General features: G+C 41.3%; 1 protein-coding gene across 7 annotated transcripts in view; it reads left to right on the top strand.

Annotated features, from left to right (window-relative positions):
* The first annotated feature begins 7,748 nt into the window (after positions 1 to 7,748).
* The window catches only part of ESRP1 (epithelial splicing regulatory protein 1), a 48,021-nt gene continuing 29,338 nt past the window's right edge, over positions 7,749 to 26,431 (top strand). For all 7 annotated transcript variants that reach the window (XM_031691166.2, XM_031691163.2, XM_015243964.3 and 4 more), the window contains exons 1-9: positions 7,749 to 8,177; positions 8,684 to 8,812; positions 10,072 to 10,185; positions 12,961 to 13,075; positions 23,412 to 23,510; positions 23,646 to 23,700; positions 24,951 to 25,061; positions 25,187 to 25,319; positions 25,416 to 25,458. In XM_031691166.2, coding sequence (XP_031547026.2) covers positions 8,046 to 8,177; positions 8,684 to 8,812; positions 10,072 to 10,185; positions 12,961 to 13,075; positions 23,412 to 23,510; positions 23,646 to 23,700; positions 24,951 to 25,061; positions 25,187 to 25,319; positions 25,416 to 25,458 — 931 coding nt within the window. In that variant the 5' untranslated portion in view covers positions 7,749 to 8,045. The remainder of the gene's footprint in view (positions 8,178 to 8,683; positions 8,813 to 10,071; positions 10,186 to 12,960; positions 13,076 to 23,411; positions 23,511 to 23,645; positions 23,701 to 24,950; positions 25,062 to 25,186; positions 25,320 to 25,415; positions 25,459 to 26,431) is intronic.

Raw genomic sequence — 26,431 nt, forward strand, 5'->3', positions numbered from 1 at the left:
CAACAGTACTTCAGTTAAAAAGCAAACAACCAACCAACCAACTCATTTAAAATATGGGCAGAAGAACTGAACAGACATTTTTCCAAAAGAGGAAATGCAGATGGCCAGCAGGAACATGAAAAGTTGCTCAAAATCACTAATATCAGGGAAATGCAAATCAAAGTCACAATGAGAGATCATCTCACTCCTGTCAGAATGGCCATCATCAAAAAGAACACAAATAACAAATGTTGGCAAGGATGTGGAGAAAAGGGAACCCTTCTTGTACACTCTTGGTGGGTATGCAAATTGGTGCAGCCACTATGGAAAACAATATGGAGGTTTCTCAAAAACCCAAAAATAAAACCATCACATGGCCCAGCAACTCCACTCCTGGGCATATACTGAGAAAAACAAAAACATTAACTCAAAAAGATACAAAAAGCCTGCTATTAACAGCAACATTATTTATAATTGCCAAGATATGGAAACCTCCTAAGTGCACATCAATAGATGAATGGATAAAGATGGTGGAATACAACTTACCCATAAAAAGGGTATTTTGCCATCTGCAGCCCTTCATTCACTTTTTTTTCACTTCAAAAATCAGAATTTTATAACTGCCATAAATATTTCCATTGCATCAAAAAAACTAAATGCCTAGAAATAAACTTAACCAAGGAGGTTACCTATGCTCTGAAAACTGTAAGACATTGATGAAGGAAGTTGCAGATGATACAAAGAAATGGAAAGATATCTTGTGCTCTTGGATGGGAAGACTCAACATTATCAAAATGGCCATACTACCCAAAGCATATCGATGGACATTTAGGTTGCTTCCATGTCTTGGGTGTTGTAAACAAGTGCTGATAACAAACATTAGGATGTATGTATCTTTTCAAATAGAGTTTCCTCTGGATATATGCTCAGGAGTGGGGTTGCTGGATCACATGGTAAGTTTATTTTCAGTCTTTTAAGGAATCTCCATACTGTTTTCCATAATAGCTGCACCAAACTATATTCCCACCAACAGTGTAGGAGGGTTCCCTTTTCCCCACACCCTCTCTCCAACATTTATCATTTGTGGACTTTTTGTTGATGGCCATTCTTCTGACTGATGTGATACCTCATTGTAGTTTTGATTTGCATTTCTCTGATAATTAGTGACATTGAGCATTTTTTTATGTGCCTGTTGACCATTTGTATGTCTTCACTGGAGAACTGCTTGTTTAGGTCTTCTGCAATCTTGATTGGATTGTTTGTTTTTTTGTTATTGAGTTGTATCAGCTGTTTGTACATTCTGGAAATTATCCCTTGTCAGTTGCATCGTTTGCAGATATTTTCTCCCATTCTGTAGGTTGTCTTTTGGTATTGTTTTTAAAATAAGTGAGTTTTAGGAAAATCAATTTGTTGATAATTTTCAGGAGGGATCAAGAGAGTGACTCCAAAACACTGGCATGTGATTTTTTCCAATATGAGGTTGAATGAGGCAAAAAAAGGAAAGTGTGGCAAAATTTTCATAAAGCTGATCCATATAACTAATATAAAAATTGTCCTTTGAGATTAGTCTTTCTTTTTGGTGTTAAAATAGCCTTTCTTTTATGAAATAAAGGGGACAGTAAATGGTAATTAAAAAACAATGAATTTTTTTATGGTGGTTACCCTTCCCTCCTTTTTCATTTAATTTTAAAGATCTGTGAAATCCAGTATTCTTAGAACCACTGGATGTGTGGGAAAGGTTAAAGCAGACAGTGGAGGGCAGTTGCAGCCATTGGAGAGATTCTGTAGTTTTGGCCCCAAGAGGTCACATGAGGAATGGAGGGGGAGTGACCCAAGCATGTTATCACTTGGAAAATTCCCAGGGACTTGGTGACCACCTGGACATTGGGAGAAGTCAAGGGTGATGCCGGAGGTCTCACATTCTGCTCCTCAGGCAGCTTCAGTCTTTACCTCCATCACCAGACCCTCCTATCATAGGCTCCTGCACGGCCTGCTGTGACACGGCTCCTGCCCTCTTTCTTGCCGCCTCCTAACTCTGCTTATTTCACTTCTACTTGTGGATCTGCATTCAAATCCTACTGCTCACTAATCTTTTTCTGGTCTCCCTGGTGGCGTCTGTGAGCCCTTGCACAACCCCAGAGCACTGTATGCCTTTAGAACACTAATCACTGTTTGCAATGAGACTTTGTTTTTGTGATAATTTGTGTCCCCCACTTAATAAGGGCAAGGATCATGTTTGTGTTCATTCAGTAGGTATTAATGTTTCCAGTGCCTAATACCCTTTTTGCCTGGTGAATAGTATGGTGCCAGTAAGTATTTGTTAAATAAATGACTGAACGTATCCACCAGGACTGACACTTTGTAGAATTTTACAGTCATTTAGAAATCTATAGGAAAGAGTGCCCTGACATGCAAATGAAAGAGATGGAGGCCTGTCATCATAATTATCTTCACTGTCTCCAAATGACAGTGTCCACCAAGTCAACTGTCTCAACAGCACTTTAAATACTTCAAACCAACACAAAGCAGGGCAACAATGATTTCCTGGTTTTTTGGTTACATTTTGCCAGAATAACAAAACTGACCCTTTATCAACCAGATAGGTGGCTGAGTAGGCATACTACATGGGAGGCAGGGGAACTTAGGTAATAAGAGTAACAAAACTTCTTTTCCTCCTTAAAATCTTTAAATACTCACTCCTCTCAACCTCCTTGACTTAAAATATAAGGTTTGCTGCTGTTCTTTCCTCTCTGATTGGATTTAGGGAGAGGCAGGGATGTACAGTTGTCCCTTGGTATCTGTGTGGAATTAATTTCAACCACCCTCCCATCCCCCACATACCAAAATCGGAAGATGCTCAAGTCCCTTACATAAAATGATGGTAGGTATTTGTATATATAAAACCTATGAAACCGAGGGCACATCTTCCCAGTTACTGTAACTCATCTCTAGATTACTTATAATGCCTAACACAATGTAAATGCTATGTAAATAGTTGCAGTTTTTTGATTTTTCCTCCCTAATATTTTCTATCCCCGGTTGCTTGAATTTGCCCATGGATGTGGAACCACAGACATGGAGGCCCAGATTCCCTAGGGGCATCTTCTCCCTGGATGCCAGTTCTGTGGTCCCCAAAAAGAGATATCTTGTCCAGATTCATGGCACATTTCCCTATGTATAGCTTTTCTGTGTATTTCCCTAGCACAGCAGTCAGTAAAATCTTATTTAATGTTTCATGCTGCCTTGATAGTGTCTTTAATCTAAGGTCAGGGAGTTAACAGCCTTTGTGGTGGTTGTCTGGAGAGACCCCCTTCCTGTGGGGAGGTTCCTGTTTTGTAGTAAGCATCCCGGTTCTCAAGGTTTTTTCCTTCAAAATAAACACTTCTTTACACATTTCTTCTCCCCTGAAAAGCTATGAAGTGCACCTTATCCTTGTCCACATTTTTACGGGTGAGAAACTGAGTCCTCATAAGGCTAAGGAACACTCCCAAGGTCACGGGGTAGCAAATGGTAGGGCTGATTATTAAAACCATATTTTTTTCCACACAGTACAGCTATAGTAATTGCTGTAATAAAGGTTCAGACCAGTAATAATGCACAGAGTAATACTTAGAAAATTACAATGTATTTAGCTATCCTGACCATCATTTCCCCCTACCTCTCCACTTCAGAGACATTGGACTTGTCCAAGGAATATAAAACGTGGTCTCTTTTACAACAGCATCCAATACAGATAACGAAGAAATATTAGTGGCTTGCGGTAGCCTCTGAACACAGGCTTTTACTTTGATTCACTTTTTTAAAAACCGAGATCTAATTCACATACCATAATATTCGGTTTTTAAAATATACAATTCAGTGGTTTTTTGTATATTCACATGTTTGTGCAACCATCAACACCGTCTAACTCTAGAACATTTTCATACTTTGATTCACTTTTGAAGGCTCTTTTCTTATAGGTGCCAGAGCAAGTGAGAACTCCCAGAAAGATCTAGAGACTCAAAACAAAACTGGAGCCTGCAAATGCACTGCTGCTACTGGAGTCTTTATAAGAGACACACATTGCAAGTAATAAGAATATGACATCAAAGTACCACTGTGTCGATGCTCAGGCCACAGTGGATACATTTGTCTTCTGTCTAGTTCAAGAGCTGCTCCCTAAAAGTGATAAGAGTAAGGTCCAAGGAAGCTAACGAAGATAATTAAAGAGCAGAAAAGTCAGATTCCTGATGAAAGCTTTAATGAGCTTGCAGTAACTTAGTCTAGTAAAGTTACTTAAGAGAACTTTAAAGGATATGAAAGGATTTTTATACAGAAAATGGTGACCTTTCTCCTTTCGCTGAGGAAAAGACAAAGAAAATGGATTCATTCTATAGTCTGAAGGATTGGGTTGGCATAGAAAGTCATGAGACAGAGCCTTGTTAAACACAAAATGGTGGTAGCAGCAAAAAGTCCTAGTATGCTTTTAAAAAAATTTTTTAAGTTGCGAATAATATTATAAAGAATTCCTTCACTCAGATTCCCCAATATTAACATTTTACCCATTTGCTGTATCATTCTTTCTCCATATATATGTATACACACACACCCATATATACTTATATATATAGTCAGAATCATTTGCGAATAACTTATAGACAATGATTTCCCTTTATCACTAAATACTGGGTACTTCCTAAAACAAAGGACATTCCCCTGCTGAACCACAATAATATTACAAAAATTAGGAAACTAACACTGATACAATTATTTAATTTTCAGATCTTATTCAAATTTTTCTTTTTGTCCCAATAATGTCCTTTAAAGCAAAAAAAAAAAAAAAGTTTTTCTGGTCCAGGATCCATGTTGCATTTAGCTGTCATGTCTTGTAAATTCCTTTAATCTGGAATAGTCCTTCAGTAAAGAATCTGAAGGTCTTTACCTTAAGATTTAAGAATACAGGCTAGTTATTTTGCAGTCTGTCCCTCAATTTGGGACTCTGCAGCTTAGGAGAGGAGATTCATATTTGTTTGGGGAGTTTTCGGTGTGGTGTTGTGAAGACCACGGGTAGAATGAGCCTCTCTTCTCAAGGTCCTCCTCGTACTGACTATTCCTAATATATCAGAACTATTTGTAAATGGTGGGAGGAACAATAAAACGTTTTTGTATTTGGAACTGATCTTTTTGTATTATAGTTTTCTCGGCATTCCTGCATTTTACAGAGTTTAATTTCTTTCACAGAAGTAGGTCTGTCTGTGAGTAATTAGTACATACTCTTTTTAAAAACATTTGAGACTTCCATTTTCAGAATCTCACCTTTGCAGTGATGAACTATGCCCTAGCTCAGGAGACAAAGAGCTGCAAAAATGGGTGGGTGTTACTCATTAAGTTCATTCAACAAATATTTGTTGAGAACCTGGTGTATGTCGAGCTCTGTTCTAAGCCCTGCGAATGCTTTCGAGAACAAACTAAAATAAGACCAAGAAAATCCCTGTCCTTGTAATCTAGTTGGACAAATTTAAATTTAAAAAGTCGGAAACCAGGAATCCGATTTCCTTAAACAAGCAGCAGGAAAGTCTCTGAGAAAACGGGCAGCTCTGAGATTCGATTCCATTGTGGATAACGCCGCAGAATCCCTGGCTAACTCGCTGGTAATCAAGTTCTCACTGTGTCCAAATGCGCTACACGAATGATTAATCCGAACACCAAAGGCCAGAAAGGACAGGCGGGGCAGGACTTCCTGAGCTGTTCGAACCACTTTTTCAGCAAGTCTCCCGCCGGGTGTCTGACCTCCCCGCGTGGGCCACGCACCTGGTCTCGCGCCTCTGCCAGGCGGTACCCCACGCGCCCGGCAGGGCCGAGCACCTGGGAACCGCGCACCGAGAAAGCCCCCGGGGAGGAGGCTCAGGGGAACCGGCTCCTCCGGCGGCCTCGCCCAGTGCAATGCAATCTGGGTGGTTTTTCAAGGTCCCTCCCTGCCTTGTTCCGCACCCAGTCCCTGCCCCCGCGGCGCCTGAGGGCCCGGGAGGGTGGCTCGGAGATACAGCGACGAGGCGGGGCGAGGCTGCGGCTCCGAGCGGGCTCAGGGGCTGCGAGGGTCCCTTTCCGGATTCATCACCCTGAAGTCCAGGAGCTGGAACACCAGCCACTGTTACTCCAGCTGCGGACAAGGGTGGTACCCGGGACCCGCGTGGGTCCTCGCAGCGCTGCCCGGCCCCCGTCCGCTCTCTGGCGACGCGAGCTGCTACCTGTGCCTTGGGCGGCACTGTCGTCTTCAGCACCCTCTCCAGCCGGGAAACGCGGTGGAGTCGGCCTCGGGCTCCGGAAACTCTCCCACCATCCTCCCCGTTGGGAGAAAGCTGGATTTCCAGCTTCCTCTGACAAGTGTCCTGAAAGGTTCTCGGATTTGTACCCGGAGTGGGTAACTGTAGTGATAGGTGTATGGTTGCCCGACTTCACATCATCAATAAAGGGCTGAACACCTAGAGCCGAATTAGCAATACTTCAGACAGAATTGTGTTAACCAGAAGAGAAACCCTAGTAAACTTCATCTCTAGCGCTTTTCTCTCGAAAATGTCAACAGGACCCACCACACTGCCGTCCGACTTGGTGACGGAGGAGGGGGAGGAGGGGCGAAGGTGGGCGCACAAGCCTCAGGTTAGATCTAGCAGAGTCAGAATAAAATCTCTTGGGAACTTGGCCAAATCGACACAGAAGTACAAAGGCAAAGGTATGAGGTAAAGGGCGTGAGATCACAGCGGGGAACTGGAAAAAAGCTTGCTTTGGCCTAATTCAGGAAAACATTAAGTATGAAATGTAGGTATATTTTATTTCGGGCCCAGGGCAAATCAAAGGAAGTGGGCCCCTGCCCTGTACGAGGCTCCAGTCTCGAACTAGCAGCCAGGACCAAACAAAGCATAGCTATTAAGGGAGCAGTAGAGGGAAAAGCGAATGGGGTCCATTGTCCCTGAACTTCCCCACAGGGGGCCCCCGGCTGCTCAGTGCGCCGCAGCTGTGTCCTTGGCCGTAACTTGGTGGCCGGGCGTCCAGCCGGGAGTCTGGCTCCGCCGCGCGCGCTGGGGTTTCACTCCCTAAGGTGGGCAGCGTCTCGGGGTTTGGAGAATGAGCCCAGGCTCCGACCCGGAGAAGGGGAGGGCCCGCAGGGTTTCGCCTGCTGTTTGCACTTAAAGGTGTGTTGGGCTCGGGAGCGGCTTTTCCGGTGCTTGGCAAGTGCTCCCGCCACCTCCCGGCTGCCGTTGGCCGGTCCCTCCCTCCGCGGTTCGCCCTCTCGGGGCGCCGCGCCCTGGGCAGCTCCGCACCTGGGCCTCACCTCTGGCCTCCTTTCGCCTCCCTGCGCCAGGCCTTTTCGCTTGACCCTTTAGAACCTCCGGCTTCGTTCGTAGGCAGCCGGCATTTCTCCAAGTCCCCCCCACACCTCTCGGCCTCTTCCAAAGGGGTGACCGGCCCCTCCGTGCCCTTTACCCCTCACCCTTTCCCGTCTGTCCTCGGCTACCCTCTGGGTGGCAACCGCCTCTTCCCCGCCCCTCGCGTCTCCCCCTCCTCCCTTCTCGCCCTCCCCTCTCCAATCATCCAGCCATTGTCTCCCGCCCCCTCCTCCCATTTCCCCGAGCGGCCTCCTCCCCCACCGCTGCCACGTCGTGGTTTGAAGGAGCCAATGGGCCGGCGCCGCCAGGTGTCTCTTACCTGCACCACGTGGGGGAGGGGGAAGGGGCGGGCAGGTAGAGCCACATCCCAAAACAGAAAAGCTTTCAGCCATTGCGCGCGCCTCCCGGGGGTGCAGCCCTGCTCCTGGCTTTTTGCATAGACGCACGGGCAATTGAATACAAAAAGGGCAGGCCTCCTTCTCCCTCCTTCCCACCCCCCTTCCTGCCCAGGGTGTGGAGCACGGGCCAGGTGTGGGCTTGGGTGGTTGGTTACCGCCTTTTGCACCGGCAGCGGCGAGGAGGGGGGGTGGGTGCTCTTTCTTTTTCTCTTAGAAGAGTGTTTCAGCACAGGTTTTCTCGTTCTCACTTCCACCCCACCTTACCACCTCCCGACCCCCCTTCTCCCCCTCCCCACTTATCGTCATGACGGCGTCTCCGGATTACTTGGTGGTGCTTTTTGGAATCACTGCTGGGGCCACTGGGGCCAAACTGGGCTCGGATGAGAAGGAGCTGATCCTGCTGTTATGGAAAGTCGTGGATCTGGCCAACAAGAAGGTATTTCTCCACGTTTCTGTACGAATGATAGGAGTGCGGCAAGAGCTTGTAGAAGTTTGGGGAGTCGATAAACAAATGCTCTTGTTTGCCCGCTTGTGAGGCTGGACCCGGGGCCTAGAGAATCCAGAATAAAACCAAACTTCTTGCCCAGCCGCCTTGGAACTGTTTCAGTCCTCCAAAATCTGGCCCAGGTTGGAGGCCGAGCGCCGCCGAGCCAGGTTCTCTACCCGTCGGGAGACGCCCCGCGGAGGCAGGGTGGGATCCCTGGGGGCCCAAGTGCCCACTTCCAGGGTCTTTCGGACCTGATCCGGGTGGGGGTGGGGCTGGGGGCAGGGCCGCTCCGACCTCTCGGCCACTGGAGCCGCTGGCGACAAGTGAGCTTTGATTTTGAGGCCAGATCTGTCGAGCAGTAGGGCCGCCCCAGCAGGGGAGCGAGGGAGGAGAGTGAAGATAAAGCGTCCCAAATTGAGGAAGGGGAAACTGACTCCTGCTTTTTTCACCCGGAGGTGGGACAGTTGCACGAAGTACTAGTTAGACCGGATCAGTTGGAGCTGACGGAGGATTGTAAGGAAGAAACTAAGATCGACGCCGAAAGTCTGTCCTCCGCGCCGCAGCTGGACCAAGCCCTCCGACAGGTGACAGCCCTGGGCTGCGCTGCCCACCCCCATCCTGGCCCAGCCCAGGCGTCCCTCTAAGCCTGCCCAGCTCCACCAGGTCCCACGCCCTCGCCGGGCGGCCGGTGCGTGTCCCTAGGGCGGGGTGGCCAGCCTCCGCCTTGGAGCCCCTCGTGGATCTTTTGCGAGGAGGTCTCTGCTTCTTTTCGCCTCCCACCCTCCAGGGTCATGGGCCAAAATTTCGTTAGTTTTCTAGTTGCTTCCTGAGTCATTTCTGGGGCCAGAGAATCAGCCGGCCTTTACCAATCGAATGATAAGCGAGTTGGGATCCTAGCGCCCCCATCCCCGCGCCCAGACCCCGGACGCGCCTGCCCTCGGCCTGGGTTTGTGTCTGCGGCGCAGCCCGGGGGCAGGGGGCGCTGTGATGTAGACCAGCCGGCGCGCCCCGCGCGGCGCGCTAGAGGCGGCCCCAGCTGGCTGGGAACCTGAAGGTGAAGCTGCCTGCTTTGATTTCAGGCTCCTGAACTCCCCGAAGCTCGGTTCCGGTACCGTATACTTCTTTAGTGGCCTTGGTCTTAGCGCCGGGAGGGTTTGTCGGCCTGAACATGTAGGGATGGTCTTTGGGTCAACGTGAAAGTAGTGGAATCCCCTTACTGGGGTTGAGGTGACCTAAAACCCGGCAGCGCCGGACTGCCGACGGGTACTGGATAGCGGCTGGGGAGGGGCGCTGAACACCTGTGCACAGATGAGTGTCCGGCGCTCTCAGCCCCTGCCCTAGCACAGGAGTTGCGAATTATAGGGGAAAGTTATTATTTCAGAGGTCTGTTACAGGAAACGTGTTAACAGATTTTCCAGAGATCTGTACCCATTAGCCACAATTGTTTATCAGAAACTGGCATCTTTCTTAAATCTAGAGCATCCTAACATAAAAAAAGCAACACCAGGGGATGATGTAATCAGACGGCAACTTGTTGATGAAATGAGACCTCTGACTTAAAAAGTCTTGAGTAGATTTATCACAAAAATAGAAGGGGAGGGGGACGGGAGGAAGAATGCATTTACTCAGTTCTCTTGTGTGTAAACTGAGCATTGATTGGAAAGCCTCCCTATCTAAAGGAAGCTAGACAGTTTGAACGAAATGTTTCAAATGTTGCCCCTAGCACCGGTCTTCTTCATGGCAAATAGCATGTTTTTTGCAGGTAATACCCAAGTGGGGCCACTTTTCAGAGTCTGTAAATTCTGCATCACTCGCATCCCTGGATATGTTTTGTTCTTTTTAGTTTAACCAGTCAGTGAGCAATGAACTGAATATTGGGGTAGGAACTTCCTTCTGTCTTTGTACTGATGGGCAGCTTCATGTACGGCAAATCCTGCACCCCGAGGCTTCCAAGAAGGTAAGAGTTCCGGCTTGTCAAAAAAACCATGGGACCTTCGGGGCGACTGCGGCTTAAAAACGGTTTATCCAAGTTTCTCTATTTTAAAAATATGCATATGCGGAGTTAGTATTTCATGGGTACAGAATGCCAGTTTGAGAAGATGACAAAGGAAGGGTGGTGATGTTTGCCCAACGATGTAATGCACTTAATGCCACTGAACTATATGCTTAAAATTTTTTAAAATGGTAAATAGTGTGTTATGTCTATTTTGCCACAGTAAAAAATTCACACTTCCTTGGCAATATTTAAGATTATAGTAATTTTATAGATACCCTTTAGTGACTTAATGAAAGTTTCCTTTTGTTGTTGTCAAGTTTTGGAGATGATTGACAGTCTCTTTTTTTCCAAAGCACATTAGCTGAGTTTTTGGTAGGAGAGAACTATATTTTAATATATTGTAATATTGCTATCTGTGTGGAAAATGCCTTATCATAGAAAGGAAGGAGCTAAGAGAAATCCAATTAAACCTTTTTCATTGTATTTCTAATAATTTCATTAAGAAGTTTTGTACTCTAAGGCTAACCATGTAACTAGTGAAATGTTAATTTACAGGAGACTGTGCTTTGTTTGATCTAAAGTAAATGTTTGAAACTGAATTTTGTATCAAAACAATGGGGTCAGCCCCATCTTTTACCTTTGCTTATTTTTTTGATATGGAAGAGAAGTATGAAACGAGAAAAACACAATCTTACTGTAGATGTGTGATTTCTCTAACTAGGAGGAATACTGAGGGGCTGTGAAAAAAGGGTGAGCAGACCCAGTGTAGCCAATCATTGTTAATGTAGTTGATCTTATTAAGCTAATTAGTTAGAGCTGTAACTTCTAATTGTAGTAGGCAGATACTGAACTTGAAAAGATGGGAGTAAAATTTTTTAAGAAAACTGCATGAGGTAAGTCTTCCAATGAAAGGGTTAGACTAGCAATTGATGTCACAAGTGAGTGGGTAGTTGGTGCAGATTTTCTTTCTTTTTTACTGCAGTACGAAAAAGCGAAGAAATGAATTAAATGTATAGTGACAATTTTAAAAGTTTAAAGGAGAAATTCAAGTTTCTATATCTTGAGGATTAAAAAAATCCATTTTGTAGCAACCTTAGTAATTATTTGATTAGAAGGGGGAAGTATTTTTTGTTAATTAAATGCCAGACCATTTGTTATACCCTTGGTCCAGAAACAGATTTGAATTTGAGGGGGGGAAACTGTTACATAAGAGGTAAAACTGAATCCTTCCCTATTGGGCTGGAGGAAAACAGCTGTTTTTGTTATTTTAGATCCACTGCTTTGGTTGTTGGAAAACTTCTAGAGAAAAATTGAAAGTTTTCCTAACTTCTGTTAGGATTTTAACAAAACTAAATTAATTTAGTATCATAATGAAAGTAATTCTACTCATTAATGAAAAGTAATCCTGTCAGAAAACATTAAAAGTGTTTTTCTTGAATATGAACATATTTGAATGTATTTATTTTTGTAGAAAGGTCTTGTTTTTACTAGGAGCATTTATACTACACAGACCTTTTAACCTACTTTATAATTTGATACAACATCAACATCTTTTGTAAGCAGTAAATAAAATATTCAGTATTTTTAATGGATATACCTATTTAAACCAATCTTTTATGTTGGACATTTGAGTTGCTGTCATAATAAATAGCTTTTAACTAAGCACTTTTGTAGGTAATCTTGAAGATTCACAATTTTTTTGATAACTTGAAAAATGTCACCATGATGCAGTGATACATATTTCAAATATAGCAGAAGCAGGTCACATCTAATTGAATCCAATAAGGGAAATTTGGATAGAAAGAGACATTATTGCATGATTATTGTGGGTCACAAACATTAAAAAATTTTTATTTCCTTGATTTTATAAGATACTATTTCCCAGTAAGTAAACACATAAACTATTTTGAAATTTTATGAAAAATCTAAATTAAGAGTTTTTTTAAAAAAATTAATATTTCAAAGTTATTCAATGAGGATATTTTTTAAGAAAAAAATGAAACAATAGTATAATATTCGTTCAGAGAATTGAGCTTTATTTAATCACAAGAGTGGTGCTAGTAACTCAGAACAGCAGGTAACCACTTCTTTGCCATTGAGATTCGTGACATATTTTTTTAAGTCTAATTTGAGTTCTCAGGTACAGCCAGAATAATAATGGTCAGGAAAACTAACGTGGGACTCTATTTGTCACAAAAATAATCCTTTTCAGGTAATCAGGAATTTACTATATTTATCTGATTTTAGTACACAGAATATGCATTATCAGAACCCAGGATTTTAAACTTCTATGTTTTAGTAGAAAACTAAATTTTGATAAAGACATAGAATCCTGTGTCTAGGTGTACATTGTAAATGTACACATCTGTATGAGAACTGAAAGGGCTAATATTGCTGCCTGAAAATACAGATGGTCTAAAATTATGGCCAGATGAAGAACATAGTTCTATCAAATAAAATTAAAATATAACAGCCCAAATGTATTATAGCTTCAGAACTGTTCTGAATGGAATACATAACGGTGTACAAACGTATTATCCACTGCCTTACAAAAAGTTTTTTCCATGAGACTTTTATGCAGGATGTAATACTGTAACAGGAAGACGCTCTAACATTCAATTAGAAATTTTTTTGAACTGTAAAATATACTTGTATTCAATTCGTACGTTCCTAATCATTAGGGAAGCATTGAACTAAATTCGTCTACTTAACAGTGTTTACCTTGTCCTTCCTCAGAATGTATTATTGCCTGAATGCTTCTATTCCTTTTTTGATCTTCGGAAAGAATTCAAGAAGTGTTGCCCTGGTTCACCTGATATTGACAAACTGGATGTTGCAGCAATGACAGAGTGTATCCTTTAAGTGATGACCCAAGAATCATTTGAAAAGACAGCTCCAGGAAAAAAAAAAAGGCAATTCAAAACACTTTAAAACATTTTTAACTTTGATAGTGTATGAAATTTGGCTTGTCTGAAGTTTGTCTACTGTGCTAGGAAAAACTAATAGTACAATTATAGACATCTTTCAGAGTAGTTATAATTTACTGAATTTGAATAGTGATTTAGTTAGATGGAAATAGACATGGATTTTTGTGAGTTGAACACACCTAAAATATAATTCAATTTCAGATTATGGGAGTGGTTTGGTTTTCTTTGTTCTGTTTTTTCAGTGGATGGTAAATGATAAATGTGAAAACCACTTTCTTTATTGTCCAAAGTTCACTTATTCTTGATTATCTTGGTTTTAGGGTTTATTTGGCCTTCCTCTGAATGGGTAAGAATTTTTTAAACTAGTGGATGCATATTCTTTACAAATAGCTGTTCTTGGTACCCCTTTTAACTTCTGGGTTTGTCAAATACATGTGAATCATGGTCATTATATCTTTTGAGATGACAAAATGAGGTTGAGATTTTACCCCAAATTCTTTCCTTGCCAAGATAGTATATCTGATGCATTATATACTGTAAAAGTAAATTTTATAATCAGAAATCTTGTTGTCACGATGACCCATCATCTTTCCTCCACTAAGTCTTTTAAGTGCTAACTAATAAGTGGTCATGTGCTAACATACGAGATGTAACACTGAGTAATGGAAGCACTGGGTGACTCACCCAGAGCCACTGTAAGAATCAGCATGAAGTCGGATCCAAGTTATTTTCAGGAATTTGTGAGTTATAGATGTTTATTCTTAAATGTTCTCGTTGTTTTTCAGGAGCTAAACCTGATTTTTATTTCAAAATTTCTTGATGAAAAAGATTGTTTGGGTATTTCTCCTAACTGTTTGTAAGCAAGTCAAATGCATTTGTTGGCCTTCTTCCTAGAAGTAGGGAGCTAGAATTTTGGTTTAGCTGATTTAGCTACTGGTTAGTTACTAGTTTATCCCCCAGCAGTGCTGGGAGAAAGGTACAATAAGCTCATCTGAAGGAATTCTTTTAAGAATTTCATTGAAATTTTGGGATAGCGGAAGAATTCTTGCTATGTGTTTTGTTGGTTTGAATGATGTATTAGGTATCTCCGGCTTCTATAATAAATACCATAGACTGGGTGGCTTATATGCAACAGAAATTTATTTTCTCACAGTTCTGGAGTGTGGGAAGTCCAAGATCAGGGTGCCAACATGGTTAACTTCCAGTGAAGGCTCTTCCTGGGCTAGGGACAGCTGCCTCCTCCCTGTGTCTCACAAAGGGGTGGGTGGTGCTGTGGCCAGGACTGGTGGGAGAGAGAGCTTTCCTTTCCTCTCTTTATAAGGCCAACAGGTAAGGGCCCCTTCCTTAGGACTTCATTTAACTTTACTTGCCTCCTACATAAATGCTCTGTCTCCAGATATGGTCACATCAGGGTTTAGGGCTTCAACACATGAATTTTGAGGAGGGACAGAATTCAGTCCATAGCAAATGCTAAACCATTTAATGCACTGCTACAAAGTGGAGAACTAAAAATTCTAGCAGAGTATTAGTGGATAGTGGAGGGAAAGACTATGAAGTTATCTTTATTTAGAAAAAGACAAGTTGCATAGGAAAGGCAGTATATTAAGAATTATTTATCTCTGGCTACTCAGTTTCCTCTTTTATCAAAGGAAATCTTTCCCTAGAAATTATAGGTCAGATATTAGTAAAAATTTCCGTAGCTATAGTCAAGGTTCTTAGATTTAGGTATTTTAGTTTTCTCAGTGTGGTGACAGTTCAGAGAAAACTTGTTAAAAGTTCATTGTGTTTTTTTGTTGTTGTTGTTTGTTTGTTTGTTTGTTTTTCTCTCAATTTCTTTTTCAGAGCTTCACATATTTAAGATTTGGGGTTATTAGCATTTTCAATATGGTAACCTGGGCTTTCTACTTGTTCCATGTTGTATTATCTACACACAGTATATAGTGCTTTTTAAAGTATACAGTATTTTTTAAAGTACTATATACTTTATATTTTTTGCATTATCTGATCTTTAGGTGAATAGGTAAGATGCTATGTTGATTATTTTGTCTGTCATTCCTTTTCTTCCTAGCTCTGTAACTCTTTGGTGGTGGTTCTTTTTTAAGGACCATGGAGATGAAAATGAAAATATTTGATTGACTACAGTGAACAGAAGAATTGTGAATAAAATTAAGTTGGGCTCCATTTCAGGCACCTCACACTTGAAATCTGAGTAGGATCTCATGGCCATTGAGTAATGCATTCATTGAAAAACTAGGGGATTTTATATTTATTTATTTAAAAATGGATTCATTTTAGCCTAGTTTCTTTGGGCTTACATTGTTAGAGTCTTAGGTTTTATTGCAAATCAAAAAGTGGATTTTAATCTGAAATGTTTTTATTAACATTTTATTTGTAGATTTTTTTTCCCATTCAACAGATAAAGAAATGTTATTAAGCTTTCCTCTCTGTGGTTTTGTTTTACATTGCTGCTGTGATTATTTTATGACTCCTTTTCACAGGAATCATTACTTCCCTGATTAGACCACCGATCTACTTCCTCAAATTTAACTATGCAGAGGATTTCTACAGTGTCTGAACTGAAGAGTTGTTCTATTCTTTCAGATCACTAAACATTTTCCTTTCTAATATGGAAATGGCACTGGATTTGGAAACCTAAAGATGCTTATTACACAGTCTTGATGGTTTTGCCAAGCAGACAGAGAGTCATTTGCTCCTGAGGGATTACCTGTTCCACCAGGTAAACCAGCAGGGGAGGGAGAGAGGTTCTTGCCAACCCTTGGAAAGGAACACGTAACAGAATTTGCAGCTTTGCTTCCCTGGGAAAGTTACTTGCCTTCTCCAAGCCTCACTTTTATCTCAGGTACTCCCAAATGAAAGTTTTGTATACCATCAGGTGCTATATAAATGAAACAGTATGACCACTTTGATAAAAGAAAAGGTTTACGAATTTCTTGAATGCAGCCTTGGTTCTTATTTTAGCACTGATTTTCCTCTTTTGTCGTAGTGTTGGTTCTAAAACCACTTCTGGTGTTAGTGTTGGGCCTCTAAGTTATTCCAGCTGCAGTCTTGTTACCTGCTTTTTGAGTTATGCAGACCTACCTGGAGAGAGCAGCAGGTGGCATTTTGTAAGCTTTTTACGTATCAGGTGAGGTGGTAAAGGTGTGAGGATAGGGATTGGGGCCCTTTTTTTTTTTTTTTAAAGGAAGAAATTTATCATAGATCCCTTGGGGAAATTAACACTAGTTTTCTCCTGCTGAAAAGATATTTTGATTATGGGACTTTGTATAATGACTTACCTGGTTTTGTTTTTTTTTTTTTTAAAGAACAGCCCTATTTCCACCCCCCATCCCCATGTTGGATGGAATTACTTCCTCCTGGTTTCTTGACCTATTTTTGTTAGCTTTGTTATTCATGAGCTAATTTATTCTCCTTAATCTAGATCTCTACCATTGTGTTTTTAATAAAAATATGGCCTTGTATGGAGAGCAGATGAAAGAAGAAAGCTATCAGTTGAAAGCTTACTGTATATCCCATCAATAGCCTCCCGAGAGCCCCCTGGAGGAGGTATTGCCCCCCTTTTTATTTTATTTATTTTATTTTTATTGAAGTATAGTTGACTTACAATGTTGTGTTAGTTCCTGGTGTACAGCAAAGTGATTAAATTATATTTATATTATTCATAATCTTTTCCGCTATACTTTATTACAGTATATTGAATATAGTTCCCTGTGCTATGCAGTAGGACCTTGTTCATCTGTTTTATACTTAGTAGTGTGTTATCTGCTAATCCCAAACTCCTAATTTATCCCACTCCCACCCATTGCCCCCTTTTTATAACTGGGGAAATTGAGGCTTAGAGGTTGTTGTCTTAGTTAGATGTGTCAGCATTTGAACCAGTCTGATTGCAAACGCCCTGTTTGTTAACTCCAGGATAATAATCTAGAATTTATAAAGATCATTTGAGGGGGAGTTGGCTGCTTAAATAGATTATCTCCCTTATAATATTATATCCTGTTTCCTAAGACTAAGGCATTCAGGAGGAAAGGGAAATTAATTTTGTAAAATTTCAATCCAGTTGTAGGGCACGTGCTGTGTGACATTATTAGTAAGTGCCGTTCACTAGAGCAACTTTCCTTCATCAGGGTTAAAAAACAACAGCAGCAACAACAAACACAACCGCCCTTGTCTGCCCACCCAAGGGTTATAGGTGTGTGTGTGTGTGTGTCACTGTCTCTGTGTGTTTCGCCATATCTTGATGGGGATAAGATAATGTGTTTGTGTGGGCATGATACTAACACAGTGACATGGCCTGTTTTTCTCATGTATTAAAGATGAAGATGATAGCCTTGCTAGCAGAGTGGTTAAGGTTAAGAACACCAGTTCTGGAGTCAGATTTATTGGAGGTGAATTTACTGCTCCTCTCAGCTTCAGTTTTCCCATCTTAAAATGGGAACTGCTGTGAGGAAGAGTAAGGTATGCAACCACTTAGCCGCTGTCTGCCCTGCTGCCCGCTCTCCGGTGCTGACTGGTTCCTCGAAACTCACCAGGTTGTTAGGTGACTCGGAAGAAGAAAGACAGCAGCCAAGGACTTTTCAAAAGGGCTTCCTTACTGATTTAAAACTTTATCAATAAACTGCTCACTTCAGCCCCACATATGCTAAAACTTTATCCATAAATACTTTCTTATTGATTTAAACTATTTTACACCTAGTTTTTTTTTTTCTAAACTTGCTTGAGACTGGGTGATAGACCTTTTAAAACATGAGCTACATGTTAGTACAGGTAAACTACAGGGTTAATTTAGCTTCTCCATTTGTGAAACTGTGTGTGTGTGTGTGTGTGTGTGTGTGTGGTTCGTTCTGCACTTACGTGCTTACTGGTTATGATCAGTTGAGCTGGGCCTTTGCCGTTGCAGAGACCTTCATTGCTCTTCTTAAAAAGTGGCAGCGGACGCTGAATCCTCATTGGTGCCCTTCTGCATCTGAAAGGGATTTGAAATATCACCAAGTGTACAGCTAAGCTAGGTTTAGTAGTTGACCTTGTTAGCTGAATGGGGGAAGGAATTACCTTTGGCATCACATCAGCATGAGATGAGCCAAATCGGCGAATTCTCTGGTTTGTGGTCTGTAATAAGTTAAGTGACTAGAAATACTGTATATTCTTGGCCAGCACTCAGAGTTGCTAGGTTAACTTTGTGTGGTTTATTTTGACTATAAAATAATTTACTTCTAAAATGTGAGTTTGAGAATTCCAAGATAGTTTTTTGTTTGTTTTAGAATGCTTTGGAAGACATCATGTGGTCTCCTTTTCCTAATTTTTTTAATCCCTTTTTATCTCCTTGTCCTAATTTATTTATAATTTTTTTTCTGAAGTAGGAATTTTCAGCTCTTTTATTGCATTGACCCCTACTTCTATCTTATTTCTTTGAAGGTATGATTGACTTGTCGGTTTTGTGCTTTGTTGAAATAATATCTCCTGAAGTGAGATTTGTCTGGAAGGATCTTGTTTTTTTTTCCCCTCTTGGAAAGATTAAGCTTCTGAGGAGTAGAGTTAAAACCATGGTTTTAGATTCTTCCCCCAGCATTTATTACTGGTATAAAAAAGTCCTTGTTGCCTTGGCTCCTAGTTAAATCCCTATAAGGAGCATTCTTGATTTGTTTTCTTTCAAAGCTCACTTAAAAATACAGCAGATTACTTACAGAACCAATTCTTTTGAATTATGCAACTCATATAAGGGCAGTTTAACACTTACTTCTTTCCTTCACATAATTGTAGGAAGTTCAGTTCTTAGTTGGAGCACAATTTCAGCTTTTCTCTTGCCATACTTTGTTTGCTGTTCCCTTGTTCATTAGCACAGGAATTTTACTGAAATGCATCTGGCCATATTGGCAGTTATGTTACACTGTAAATAAAAGATTGTGTTACATTTTAAAAAAGAGTACAGAGCAGAAGGGGAAGAAACAAACTTGTCTTCTGGGGGTGGTCTATGGCAATGAAAAATGGCTTTGAGTTGGAATTTTGAATTGGGATGAAATTATAACAGTTTAAAACTGTACTTGCTTCACAATGTATTTATTTTATATTTGTACTTCTCTGAGATAGAAACTAAAAACTTAGTTTTGAAAAGATGTTGTTTACAAGCGAAAGTTGAGTGTCCTGAAACCAAATGTGTTGGTTTTCAGGAAGTTGGAAAGGATAACTTCTTTCAAGTGAATGAGTTGATATTGATGGGCTGGATGAAATTTCTCTCTGAATTCCACCTTCGGATGATAGATGCATGGGTTAAATCCTGAACCGTGTTTCACAGAAAGTGGCACTAAACATTCTTCCTGGTCAAATACAGGGGAGCTCTCAGGACTTCTCCAAGCTCTGTATAAATGCAGCCCTCTGCTCAGTTGTGGTCTGAAATGCGCGTTTTGTTCCCAGTGTGTGTGTCTGGCTCTTCCCCGCCTGGCGTTTCTCACGTGTAAAGCCGGCTAAGCCTGTCGGTGCTGTCGTGGCTGCCTAGAGGGCAGAATGACTAAGTTGCATGACAAGCTGCAGCCATAAATCAGGAGGCCCAGACGCATCTTTCCTTCCCTCAAGATCAGACGTGCAGCAGGTCATTCAGTATAGAATCATAAATTGGTAGGGGAAAGAATTAGTACTAAAACTTGTTTCTTATTCCCCTGTATTTGTTGTTCATGGGACATTCTGGTAAGAATTGCGAGTTGAATGAATCTTCCAAAGACTATGGGTGGGTGATTCAGGCCGGCAGGAGGTTGGGTGACTTTTAAAAGCTGCTAGGAGCTTAGAGCAGCTGGTCTTCCTGGTGTTGACGACTTGAAGGGAAACATGCTGGGACGTGTTATGTGGAACCAAGTTAGCCAAATGTCTAGAACATATTCTTAATTCAAAAGGAGAATTCAGTAAACTTAATTCTTTAGCTCCAAGTCTATTCTGCACAGACAGGGTACGTTATGTTGTTACTTTTGATCCATCTCTTTCCCTCTGCTTTTATATATACATTCGGAAAGCTTCTCATAAAGTATTGCTCAAAACAAAACAAATTAAGCAAACCTTCTTATCTTGGTGCAAGCAGTTACATACACGTAGTCAAATCAGAGCTGTTTGGTAATTCCAGCTCCCTTACCTCCCAGCTTGGGGAACTGGGTGAGCTATGGAACTTCTCGAAATCCTAGTTTCTTCATCTGTTTGGTTTTACTGTTATCTACGAGGCAGGGCTATTGCAAAAATAGGAGGAAGTAAACAGTGTTTGGCACAAACGATGTGTCATAAAGGCCATTTAGGTCAGTAGATTCTTAGAAGTGATAGTTGCTCTGGTAGACAGAAAGAGATCAGAGGAAGGTGGCCCTGTGCTCAAGAAACACTCACTACAGTTGAAGGGTACTATTTTCGAGATAGTCTCTAAACAACTCTTAAATTGACGGTTGTGATTTAAGAGCGGCTAGGAAAGGATTCGGTGCTGAGCGGGAGTGACCTGTGGTCCAATTTGGTTAAGGGATTAGAAAGATAACCCTAGTTGTCACTGATCGAAGAGAAAAAAACTGGTTTGAATGGAACGTACTTTACTACTCCAGTTCCTCCAAAGTTTCATTTCCCCCCAGGATTCTGTTTGGGGATGGAAAGTTACGATGTGGCCAACATTCCTGTGGCGTTCTGGTTTTGGCAGTTTTCATGTCTCTAGATCAGAAGTCAGCAAAGTTTTTCAGGAAAGGGCTAGGTAGTCAATATTTTAGGTTTTATTGCAGGCCACGTACAGTCTCTGCTCATATTCTTTCTTTACAATCCTTTAAAAATGTAAAATCCATGATTTCCTCTGGGCTGCACAAAAACACGCAGAGGATCAACGGTTGACTCCTGAGTTTTCTTGCATGTTCCTTAAGGTGCAGGGCGTGCATGTCTCTGCTGATGGGTTTTGACACAGCATCAGGTTGGTCCTTACACAGTATTTCCTTGGTCAAATTCTTTCAAAATTTCTGTCCAGTAAATGGTCTCCTACCAGTAGAAATTTTCCCTGAAGGATCAATGGACGGTAAGGGGTTAAGCTGCGGCTCTTGGGAGCTGCTAGCTTATACCTGTGGTTTGCAAGCTGGCATGGGTTTTGCCCACCTGAGGACATTGGCCATGTCAGATAGTTTTAATTGTTAATAACTGGGGGTAGGTAGAGGTTTGCATGCTACTAAAAATCCTATAGTACACAAGGACACCCCCCCCTTCCCAACAAAGAGTTATGCCTTACATACCACTGATGCCAGAGTTGAGAGACATTGGCTTGTATACGATGGCACTGGCCTCTTCTCTATTTCTTGGATACTTTTCTCTTTGTTTCACTGTAGGCCCTTACAAGACTGAAAGTGTTAATTAGAATCGTAGAGTTCCAGATGATTGTTTGGTGGCAAAGTTTACCTGATAAACTATGGCCAGTCACAGCTCAACTTTCTCAGTTCTATAAGGATCCTTAAAGTCCCCACATGTCCCCAGAAAACTTAGGGCAGTTGTGTCCCAAAAGCATCTTCATCCTTTGGTTGCAGTTTTTCTGTCCTGTCATCATGTTCTTTGAAAATGCCACTGAATTAGTAGATACTTCACAGCACAGCCTTCCAAGGATAATCATTTTAATGATCCCAGTCGGTGGTCATTGCTCTGTTGCTTGAAAATCTCCTGGGACTGACTTTCCAATCCCTCAGTGGGCAGCACGTTTATTTCATCACTGGATTGATCTAAAGGGCAGGACTGCAGGGGGAGTGAAGAAATTATCCACCGTTTTAGCCTAATGATTATCCTATGAGTATATAAATCGGCATCTGGTGAGTTCAGATTTGTTTAGTCTGAAGTGTGATGCTTTTAAAGTGTGATTATCATGGGTCATGAAAGTTGGTCACCTGAGAGTTCTAGGAAGACAGGGGAGAATGGTACTCAGCAAATGCCTGCTTTGTGCCCTGGGCTTGTTTTATCTCATTGAATCTTCACAGAAGCCCAGGGAGGTAGCGATTATTGCAGCTTCGGCTTTGCAGAGAAGCTGAAGCTTAGTGGGGTTAAGTACTTTTCCAAGGGAACGTATGGCTGCCTTTCTGCAAGTAGTGTATTTAACTGCAGCGATGTAGCTGGTTGAGAGACAACACGAAAATGAATTTTCCTAGCACAGTGGGAAAGCAATGCCATGTCTCTTTACTGGAGGAAGGAAAGAAGCTGAGGGGATGAAATGGAAAGGGATTTTGAGTGGAGAGTCAAAAGGAATAATTCTTCAGAAGATTGACTGACTTTAAGTGGGAGAGAGATCTGAGTTGTTTTTACATTGTACCCCCTTTGTGTGCAGTAAAAATAGTACCTACCAACTTTTTCTTAATATTTGTCTCCATTTTTTACCCTTATTACAAAATACCAGCCAGAAACATTTTTTATAAAATATGGCAAACGTCTTAATAACCACCAGCCAAATGGCTGTTTCCATTTAAAACTCGAGGAAAGATAGTCCCATAGTCTTGTTACACGCATTGTACTGCATTACAAAGTGTATGCGAATTTATACGTAACACAAAGTGACTATAGCACTGAAACTTGGAAATAAAGAAATTAAACATTTCAGTGACCATCAGCTTCCTGAAGTAACTATTTTGACAAAGATACATGCTTATTTTACAGTGTAAATTAGCAAAGCTTGACAGAAATCTCATCTGGTTGCGCCTTCATACCCACCTTAAGCCATGCGTTTCTTAGAAGCCGTGTTTCCTGGCTTACTCAAACACTGTGCTCAGTTAACCAAAAGCCTGGACAGTGCTGGCTCTGAGTGCTTGAACTGTTTCTGTAGGTTTACTCTCAAAGGACAAGCATTTGCTGCCATCCAGGATGGCACTGTTATGGGGCTCCAAAAATCTCCTAGGGGGCTAAATCTTGAAGTCATCATGGCCATTGCCTTGTGTGTGCTGTAAAGGTAGGATTAAGGGTCCTGTTAACTTTGTTGTGTGCTTCATGGTTTGAAATTAAAGCACTCATTATTCATGCATTTGCTACCACTCAATTCATGTTATTACTCCTCAGGACAGGACTGTTTTGGCCGTTTAACCCAAGTGGGCAGTTGGAGACTTCAGGAAGCATGGCTGAAATCCAGACTTGATGGCAAGCAGCTATTCTGAGATTTCAAAGAATTGTCAATCAGATGCATTTTACTTGGCTTCTTGGCTCTGCGAGAATTTAATTTTGGGTTAGAAGTAACTTTGTTTTACCTCCCCAAAATGTTTCCTTAACTTAATCTCGCAGATTTAAATTTTGAGAAGAATGGTTCAGCCTCCCGGTATGGAGCCTCTCAAGTTGAAGATATGGGCAATATAATTTTAGCAATGATTTCAGACCCTTATAGTAAGTATTAGCGTTCCAGCAACGTGGAACCTAGAATCTGATCCTGCCCGTGTTCCCCCACCTGTACTTCTGATTTCCTCCCACAGCTTTGTCTCCCTCATAGCTAAAAAGGTGACTTGTATATTCTCATTTTAGATCACAGGTTTTCCGATCCAGAGAGAGTAAATTACAAATTTGAAAGTGGCACTTGGTAAGTACTTGAGCACTATTCTGTTGAGCCTTTATTGATGTGTTTATATTCATATTGTGATTTTTAACTCCCCCTTATATTTTAGCAACTTTACCAAGCCTGTTGGCTATTCGTTTTTTAATACTAGGTCATTTATCAAAGAAATTTGTACTTTAAAGTAAGCTGAGATGTTGGGAATAACATTCAATGAAATATTTGTGTCCTTAGTCACTTGTGACCTTAGATACAGCATGTGTTTGTGTCTGTGGTTCTGATTTTAGCCTCTCTGACCTGTCCATCCTCACTGGAAAACTTCCAGAGGAAAAATCATAGGCTTTAAAAGAGTTCATAAGATTTTTACTGAGATAATTTTAAGTACTGTCAGCTCAGTACTTGAAAGCAAAGGAAATGACTGGGGAAGTATGAGATGGTGCTATCTCTGACTGTAATCACAGGGAGACCTGTTTACGTTAGAAAACCACTGCAGTGAACTGTGTGAGTTTGCTTGGTGCCTGAAGTGAACAGAAACTTCTGACATCTTTGCTCATAAGAGAGACGCTGCGTCCTATTTAGATGTGGAGAAAGTGACTCATTAGGAAAATGTCTTAGGAGTACTGAAAATAAAAATATGGGAGAATAGAACATCAAAAGGTGTCAAAATATAGAATAGGTGATTTACAAATGACTCATTAAGGGGTGGGAACTCCCAAGCATTTCCATAAACACTCTCTGTGATGGCTCCCCATTTGATATGGGTGATATTTAATGGCAAACCTCTGACCACATGCACACATTACTGATGTGGGTTAATTACCAGCTTTATGTGGATCTTAAGTTTTGCTGTCAGATTGGATTTAAACCCCAGTGGTGTATTGGCCAGATCAGAGAATGAATTTAAACCTGTCCTTCTTGGCTCTGGGAAGTCACAGGCCATCAAGGTATTGGGAGAACTTCACTTCCTATGAATGGATCCTGGGTTCTTCTCAATTTGCGGCAAGCAAGCAGCAACCCAGCTGATAGGTGGTTTTCTGGGTCAGCCAGCTGTGCTGCACCTGCAGGGGCAGAGGTCTTTCTATAAAAACCACCTAAGGATACTTTGAACTGTGTCCAAATAATTTTTGAGGTTATAGAGTAAGTCAGGTTGTATCACGAGTCTTTCTGAACTCCAAATAAAGAACACCTCTTGTGCACATAGCAAAGTTGTCTTCAGGGGTCACAGGTCAGACTGCCTGGTGTTAATTGTGCAATCTGAAGTTCCGCTTGGTCCACAGCAGCAAGATGGAACTTATTGATGACAACACGGTGGTCAGGGCACGAGGCTTACCATGGCAGTCTTCGGATCAAGATATTGCAAGATTCTTCAAAGGACTCAATATTGCCAAGTTGGTTTTCCTTAATCTCTATTTCACTTAACAATCCCAAAGGGATAATAGGTTTTTCTGTCATTTTCTCCTCACTGTATTTTTTATTTTTTTCCCTACTGCTTTCTGTTCTGTTATTTTCAAAGGGGAGGTGCAGCACTTTGTCTGAATGCCCAGGGTCGAAGGAACGGAGAAGCTCTGGTCAGGTTTGTGAGTGAGGAGCACAGAGACCTGGCGCTGCAGAGGCACAAGCATCACATGGGGACCCGGTACATTGAGGTGTGTCCTCACAGCCTGAGACTCCGGGCACCTTGCGTGAGTGTTCACATCAGGAGGCTCAGAAACTGCATTTCACTTCCCTTTCATTTTTTTCAGGTTTACAAAGCAACAGGTGAAGATTTCCTGAAAATTGCTGGTGGTGAGTGCCTTTCAAATAAAGTGGCTATAATAAGAATCGAAAATTTTCATTGTATACCAGGGGTAGATAAAGAGGGTCATGAATAGTTTTTATTTCCCAATGAAACATAGGAATTGGCTTTTTTTAAGTGGAGGTAAGACATGTCCAATAGTATCAGTGAGTGTAACGCGTAATGCTCGCCCTTGGGCTTGAGTCAACCAACTGTGGTTAAATAGTCATTAAAAATAGTACTATACAAAGGTCAAAAGGTCATATAAAGTTGTGTACAAAGGGAGAGAGTTCTTGAAAGAAATTAAATAGAAAACTTCCTTCAAACAGCCATACCAGAATACCTGGAATTGTTGCATGTCTGCTTCTAATTTTTCTCTTCACTTCCTTAACTCTTCAGTGGCCAGGAACATGGCAGCTTTCTGGCTTCTACTATTTTAGGATATGTAGTGTTTGCAGTAAAAAGAAAGAAGTGGGAGCAGATAGTCTTTATGTAATTCTTGAGTGATTCATAACTTTAAAACCTAAAAATAACAGATGCATTAAAAAATGTCAATTATGCTTTGTTCCTTAGATTTTTTTCTATACCTGTAACTACTCTGTAAATTTCTATTGCTCTGTTCATACTGCTTTAATTTTCTTTGTCCTTTTAGTATATTAAGAATATCTTCACATGCTACTCCATTTTCTAAAAAATTTTAAATATTTGGGGTTTTTTTGCTTGTTCATAATGCTTTTTTTTTTAATTGAAGTATAGTCAATTACAATGTGTCAATTTCTGGTATATAGCATAATGTCCCAGTCATGCATATATATATACATATACGTATATTCATTTTCATATTTTTTTCATTAAAGGTTATTACAATTAAATGTTAATTGCTTATACAGTGTTATATGTACTGTAATCTTTTTTTAAACAATCCCATTGGGCATTTAGAGCTTACTTCCAGCTCTTCACTCTTTGTTGCAGTATATATTTTTG

The sequence above is a fragment of the Vicugna pacos genome, chromosome 25 (genome assembly GCF_048564905.1).
Source record: "Vicugna pacos chromosome 25, VicPac4, whole genome shotgun sequence".
Lineage (NCBI taxonomy): Eukaryota > Metazoa > Chordata > Mammalia > Artiodactyla > Camelidae > Vicugna > Vicugna pacos.